This window comes from Sprattus sprattus, assembly GCF_963457725.1.
Source record: "Sprattus sprattus genome assembly, chromosome: 2".
NCBI classification, from domain to species: Eukaryota; Metazoa; Chordata; class Actinopteri; order Clupeiformes; family Clupeidae; genus Sprattus; species Sprattus sprattus.
The window spans coordinates 17509038-17517097 of NC_137921.1; the positions used below are offsets into that span (position 1 = coordinate 17509038).

Here is an 8060-nt window from a genome sequence, read left to right on the forward strand (position 1 = left end):
CTGGTGACCAACTACAAGAAACGTCTGACGTCTGTGCTTGCCAACAAGGATTATTCCACCAAGTACTAAGTCATTTTTGTCAGTCAGTTTTGCTAGGGGTTAAATTACTTATTTTTTGCATCAAATGCAAATAAAGTCATAAATGTTATAAAATGCATTTTTCTGGATTTTTTTGTTGATATTCTGTTTCTCACACAGCTACCATAACAATTATAGATTACACATTTCTTTGCAAGTGGCCAAGCTTGTGAAATCGCCAGGGGTCTAAATACCTATTTTCCCCACTGTATCTTCAGGCCAACTGGGGCTTGTGGCCTGAGACCATTTGCGTTTCTCCTATTGGGCCGATAGCCCTGCAGTATTCCCCTAAAACCCGCCCATATCATGTGGCCTGTCTGTAAACGTCATCCATCTGCCCATTACACAAGTGATTAGGAAGTTCAAGCTGAGATATCATGCGATAAAGTCTACATGCCAGGCACCAACGACCTACAGCAAAGTGAGTTAAGAAAATAAATATAATGGAAACCGAAGTAGGCATAATTCACGTTAGGAAGCAAGCTAGTCTCTATTGTTCACATAAGTGAAATTAACATAAGCCTGTGTCTAAAGCACACCATGGCTTGAATAGAGTGCTAATCATTCATCACAATAAATGAGCTCATACAATTATGAAGTTATTCGATTTAATTAAACATCCATACATAATTTGGTCATTTGAGTCAGAGTTTTGTACTGAAAAAGGTCGGAATTAGATCCATAAGTCATTACACCCACTGTTACAATCTCACAATTTCAATAGCATAAACCTGTATCTGCTTTTATGCCACAGTGTGTTGGATTCATTGACCAAGAACAAATTGAAATAGAAAACATTAACGAAAGGTAAATCCTAACATGGCTGGGACACCAGTGATTTGTCCTGTGATTTGCTGATTAATTCGTAATATATAATAATTATAAATCATCAACATCAGAATAATGTTAAAAAAAACTCTTCAATGCCATATTGATTTTTTTTGGCCCACTTCTGTATGGCTGAAAATGACTGAGATCACTCACACACACACCAATCAAAGGACACCGACACGTCACGTGAACCAAAGAGCTAGATCGGGTCTCTACAAATACTCGTGCCAGTCCAATACATGCTCTGAACACATCCAGGATGCCTCTTCAACTCTATTCTGTAGGTAAAACAGGATAAAGCCCCATTGCTATCATATGCTACTAATATTATTTTACATAACAGTGAAGCTCTGGGTTCAATGATTCTTCATAACGTCAACATCTCAGGTGATTGCCTGCAGCCCATCAACTCTACTTGCATAAAGATATACTCTTCTACAGCTGCTTATGTGTCACTCTATGTGATTGCTGCAGCTGTGGTGATATTCACTGTGTGTGGGAACCTTCTGGTAATTATCGCTGTGTATCATTTCAGGCAACTTCATACTCCAACAAATATTCTAATTATCTCACTGGCTATTTCTGACTGTCTTGTAGGTTTATTTGTCATGCCAGTACATTCAATGATTTTGATTGAATCATGTTTACTGTTTGGGTCAACCTTCTGTTCCTTGTACAATATGATCAATTTCCAATTAACCTTTGTCTCTGTATATAATATTACTTTCATCGCTGTAGACCGTTACTTTGCCTTAAGTAACCCTTTCCTCTACTCCAAGAAGGTTTCACTCTTACTAGCATTCATTGTCACAACACATGTCTGGATTGTGTCACTGTTTTACAACTGTGCACTTCTCTACTTTAACGGGAACTTCAGGAACAAATGTCCAGATAAATGTGTTCCCTCTGTTGATGAAGTGTGGTCTACCATTGATCTTGTGGTGGTTTTTATTTTACCATGTGCCACTATCATCGTTCTGTACCTAAAGGTCTTCTTCATTGCAAGAAGGCATGCAGTCCTAATCAGAGCAGCATTCAAGGACAGAAAGCATTTGGATGTCCAGAACAATGGAGGGTCAATGAGATTGGAGAGAAAAGCCGCTAAAGTTATTGGAATTCTTGTATCAGTCTTTCTGATATGTTTAATACCCTATTATATTTGTATGTTGCTGTTTGATGTATTAGCCCAGTCATATGACCGTGTAGTGAATACCATGTTGACACTATTTTATCTCAACTCCACTATGAACCCAATCATTTATGCCTTGTTCTATCCTTGGTTTCAGAAAAGCATGAAATTAATTCTCACACTGAGAATATGCAGGCCTGATTCCTCATTGATAAATGTGCTCTCAGATCACTCTTGAGTTTTGTTTTGTGTTATACACTTGCAGATTTATCTTGTTTCCATACAATATTTTTTTCATTCCTGTTATTTAGCTTTAAGTAAACTTTTCTGCAACTCTTAGGTTTCAGTCTGACTAGCATGCATCATAATGTCAGGATAATGTGTCTCTTTGACATGTCCATGTAACCCGCCTGAAGCAGAATATATTCTTTGTAAATTATTGCAGAAAAGTCTTAAATATCTTATCTGCAACTGTATGTTAGAGATGCCCAATTGTTTTAATTAAGTCTACACAGTTTTTTTTTATATTCATATGTATATATGTATGTGAGTTTGAATGCCACAGCATTTGAAAACATGCTTTGCAGGCACAAAACAGCTCTTCATTAAGTGCAATATGCTTTACAAATACAAAACACGGCTATCAAATTACAGTATGCTCTGCAAATGGCACTTTGAAATGCAGGACAATTTTTACGGCAGAAATTGTGATAAAACAGTTGTCTCTCTGGTGACCGTGGCACACCAATACAGGCCAGGATATTTCTCCTATATGCAAATCTCATCCAAACAACCAATTTCTCTCATGTGACACATATTATGTATCATTAAAATTGTGTACATGCCAAAGTAAGCAGGAGACTAGATCTGTGCTGAAGTAACCTCACCAAATAAGATTGGGCTGTGCACAGTGTGTGGCCTCTCTGCTTTCATATCTGTCTTCTGTATCTTAGCACCTAACTACCCCCAAGACTAAGCACATAGATACTTTTTAGTTTCATGATCATGTATTTGCTGCATACTTAATATGGCCACTATATCACCAAAAACAAATTAATTACAAATTGTCTGTTTAGAAAGCATTTAAATCAGCCTTGTGTGAGCAATCTGCATCAGTGACTGTTTGCCTTAAGTGGATTTCTTGTCTGTCGGTCAAAATTAAAAATTAAAAAATTAAATTAAACATCAATAGATATTAAGAAATTGGCCCGGGGGTAGAGAAGCATCTGTATTATGTTGGTCATTTTTTTTCATAGGCCTTAGATAACCTCCCTGGCCCTCCCTCACTGCTCACACTAAACATTAGGCAAGAGAGAGACCAGAGAGCCCATGTCCACTGGGACCAGTGTTTTTCTGACACCTTTAATAATGATCATGTAGGAGAAGCCAAAGGATATTTGTCATCTCATTCATTAATACACACAAACAATGGTGCTCATCTGGGTCTGTATCATCAGATGATGCAATTTTCAGTCAAAGGCAATTATAGGTGTGAAAAGCTTTACACAGACGAATGTCATAATGAGGACCACTGAGATGTTATCAGAAAACCAAAAAGAGAACGACATCAAAACATGACGCAATCATTAAATCTGATTTGTGCTGATCTATATGTCTGGTCACACACACACACACACACACACACTCACACTCACACTCACACTCACACTCACACTAACACACACACTCACACTAACACTCACACTCACACTAACACACTCACACTCACACTCACACTCACACACACACACACACACACACACACTCACACAAACACACACCTGGCAGGCACATACACACAGGGCCAGTCACCTTTTTCACACTTGAGCAGGTTTATGACCTTTTCATAAAAAATTACAGCAGGTATATAATAAATCAAGGAATGTAGGTGTTAATGGCCTTCCCAGAGGACAGATTATAAGACCACATTAACTATAAGTTTGCATGGAAGCCTTTTTGGTTGTCATCTAAAAAAACTTGACATAGGTGATTTCACCCGTAACAGTTTGCTCTTAAATGTCATCTTGTTTTATCTCTAAACAGTATGTGGCCCTTAGGTAGGCCTATCACCAGACTACGCCACCCCTTGAGGTATACTGAAAGAGCAAGGGGAACTCCCGTCACAATAATGGACCCACGTTGGTTCTTTTTGAGGAAATACAAAAGATCAATTTTATTCTTGGTTGTCGTTAAAATAAGGTGTCGCGTTGGTCATCAATAAATAAACACAAGACAATACATTAAATAGAATTCATGGGAGATAACCAAGCCATTGAGTAAAATCCAGAGCCACTGCAACACAGACTAACAGGGGCCTGCCTCCAATTTCACACGTGCGAGGAGGAGAGCACACACTACAAGCTCATTGGCCACACCACTGCAAGCGTACCACTTAGGCACATTAAGAGGGGTTTCACACTTCACTGCATTACACTACACATAATATTAAAAGGTGAGAACAATACTCAGAGAGGAAACCTGGCCAACCTGTAATCTAGGCTAAGGCCCTAAATATACCCAGGCTATGGTTGACGGGGACTGACACAGGGGAAACAGATAACAGAATAACAAAACAAACAAAACGAAAAGAAAACCCTCTAACCTGTGGCTCACAATAATCCTAACCACATACACACTACTAGCCCCCCAGGCTAGAGGGGGAAAACAAATAAACCAATATTCTGATAGCAGCACCCGAAACGATAATCAACTCCAAAGAGAACAGCAGCTAACAATGCTTCCTCACTGCGTGCTGCAATAGCTGCTATAGACAGAGCAAACAGAGGACATGTTTAGGCGTACACTAGAAACACACTCATTAAACCAGACTTCAGATTCAGTGGTATGTTAACTATACAGCTAGCCTTCCCCGTACACACTGTAGGCAGGGATGAAACATACCTTTGCTGCACCCGAGAACGTCCTACACCTGTTGCTATAGGTTGCCGTTACCATAAAAACCACCGCACTACGGGTGGATACAAACACACATACGCATGGGGAAAAGTTACCGTCAGTTAAATGTAACGCACACAAACACGTAAAACAGCTGACGAGTTGGGCAACATACCTGATACACTGACGGTCATGAACCATGTAAACTGGGTTAAAGTACATGAAATAGGAAGGCGTTCAACGAGGTCCTGTCAGCCGCTCGATACCCCGCTACCTAACCCAAGGCGAAACGTTGCTTAGTCCACTAAAACACTGACAATAAGAAACAGGGAAGGGAAAGTAATTTCCAACATACCGTGTCGATTTAGACAATACTCCAGAACACGGCTCCAGTTCACCAAACAAGCATGGACGGCTAACGGCATAAGGACCCCAGGTGTATATGTCTTTGCCTGTCCCCACTAAACTAATTGGTATCCAACTGAGGCGCCTACTAGTGACGCTAACACTTGAGAAAGGTGACAGAGGTGAATCAAAATAAAAGTTCCCTAAACTCCGTGGTCCCACCGGCTACAATCCACCCCCTCCAAATGAATCGGCGACCCGACGATGACAGCTCAGGTCCTGGACTCTTCTCCTTCTGCATTTATTGGTTCCTTGTTACTGGCACCCACTGCTCGGGGGAGGTGATGGAGATTAGAATGCTGACCTAGCGTAGGCCTTACTGAGCGTCGCAAGGTGGGGGTCATGTCTCCAGACCCAGCATCCATTTCACCAGCCGGGGGAGTGTCAGGCGGCGGCATCTCCAGTTCCAACGCAGGAGCGGGATCAGGCGGTTCGGGCATGGCTTGAGGTTCCTCGCCCCAGTACCAGACCACCACATCTCCAATATCACCTTCCTCTAAGGCTGGAGGTACCCTAGACAGTCCATCTCCGTGGGTTGACGTCATTTGGTCTCCTTCTGAGGCCGGAGGTAGCCCGGCTCCACTGGTTGACGCGGTATCTCGATCTACTGTGGGTTGTAATCCGTCAGGGACGCCACGCATCTCGGACCGATGTACCTGCCGGATCCGTCCCTCTCCAACTGCTGGGGCCACGGTGTAAACTACACCTGCTCCCGTGGGGCTACGTACCACTTGGAAGGCTGACGGATTCCAATAATCTTGAATTTTATTTCTTCCTTGGACACGGTTTCGCAAATAAACAAACTCCCCTTCTTTAAAGCCAACATCATTGACTTGGTCATTATGGTTTTGGTTACGCCTCCGAGCAAACTCTTCCGCTCGTTGTTTGACATGCTCCCGAGTCACTCTGACGCTTTGTTGATGCTTCTGGACCCAATCCTCCAGGGGCTGGTCGTTTGAAGCAGTCTCTCCAGTCCCAAGGAAGAAATCAACGGGCAGCCGGGGGTGGTGGCCAAACATCAGATAGTATGGAGTATGCCCGGTAGTCTGATGGGGTGTGGTGTTATAGGCAAAGGTAAGCTGAGGAAGATGTTGTGGCCAGCGTCACTTGTCCTCCACAGGCAATGTGCGCAGGAGGTCGTGCACGGTACGATTGAATCGCTCACACTGTCCATTACCCTGTGGGTGATATGGGGTGGTTCGACTCTTCTTAATCCCATACATCTGGCACAGCTGCTGGATCAGCAGGCTCTCAAAGTTTCTGCCTTGATCTGAGTGTATACGGGCAGGGGGCCCGAACCGATGGAACCATTGCTGCACCAAAGCCTGGGCCACAGTTGGTGCCCTCTGGTCCTTGGTGGTGATGGCTTGTGAGTACTTGGTGAAGATGTCAGTGAGGATGAGCACATTCTCCCTTCCATCACTGGCGGGTTCCAACACCGTAAAGTCGATGGCCAGGATCTCATTAGGTTGTGTGGCCTGCAGGGTGCCTCAGTAAGTGCGGACCTTGGGTTGTACTGCCTTGCCCAATACACATCGCTGGCACTGCTGGCGCCATCGCTCCGTGTCCTTGGTCATACTTGGCCAAAAACATCGGCTCCGTAGAAGTTGGAGTGTCCTTTCAGTGCCCTGATGCCCCTGTCCGTCATGTACACTCCGTAAGACTTCTTCCTGTAAGCACTGGGGTAGTAGCAGTTGGACAGTCTCTGGGCCTCCCCCCGGGGTGTGGGTTACCCGGTAAAGCACCCCCTCCTGTTCAGTCAGGCGTTCCCACTGCCGGAGTAGCGCTCTGCTAGACCTGGACAAAAGTTCTCGTTCCCCTGCCCCTGGTCGCTGCCCCTCCCGATAGTACTTCTGTACTGGCCCGATGACAGGGTCCGATTGCTGCAGCAGGCGGAGGTCCTGAGGTGTGCGCCCCGGTAAAGCGACTACTTCCTCACACTGTCCTACTGTTAAAGGCACTTGAGCAACCTCCCCCAGGGTCATCAGGGCCCCCAGCACTGGCACATCTGTTCCAAAGGCAAACCTTTCTAGATATTGGCGGGACAGAGCATCGGCATTCTGATTGCTCTTCCCTGGTCGATACTTGATGTTAAAATTAAACGATGCCAGTTGAGAGGCCCATCGCTGTTCGGTCGCGCCCAGCTTAGCCGTTTGCAGATGACTGAGGGGGTTATTATCAGTCAGAATGGTGAAATGGTTACCTAACAGATACTCCCGAAATTTCTCCATCACTGCCCATTTGACTGCAAGCAATTCAAGCTTCATGGAGCTGTAGTTCTCCATATTCCTCTCCGCCGCTCTAAGACCTCTACTGGCAAATGCTACAGGCCGCACTTTGCCCTCATGGTCCTGCGCGAGAATAGCACCAAGGCCCCAATGGCTGGCATCTACCTCCAAGATGAAGGGCTTCCTAAAGTCGGCATATGCCAGCACTGGAGTCGAAATAAGTCTCTCCTTTAGGGACAGGAATGCTTGCTCACAAGCTTCGTCCCAAGCGGATGCCAGAGGGACTGGAAGAGTCTTCCCCTTTCTGCGTGGCCCACTGAGCTTTCCTACCAGTTGGTGTAGAGGGGCGGCAAGCTTCGAAAACCCTTCTACAAACCTACGGTAGTAGCTTGCAAACCCAAGAAAGGATCGCAGCTCTGCCAGATGCCCAGGGCGTCTCCACTCTTTAACCACCTCGATTTTGGCTGGGTCAGTTGCCACCCCCTCCGCAGATA

At 44.5% G+C, this 8060-nt stretch overlaps 1 protein-coding gene across 1 annotated transcript; it reads left to right on the top strand.

Annotated features, from left to right (window-relative positions):
- Window positions 1–1268: 1268 nt before the first annotated feature.
- LOC308382942 (trace amine-associated receptor 13c-like) lies at window positions 1269–2276 on the top strand (the record flags this gene model as incomplete). Its single annotated transcript, XM_080860487.1, has 1 exon — window positions 1269–2276. The coding sequence occupies one exon, from the start codon at window positions 1269–1271 to the stop codon at window positions 2274–2276; it is 1008 nt and encodes a 335-aa protein (XP_080716613.1).
- Window positions 2277–8060: the final 5784 nt, after the last annotated feature.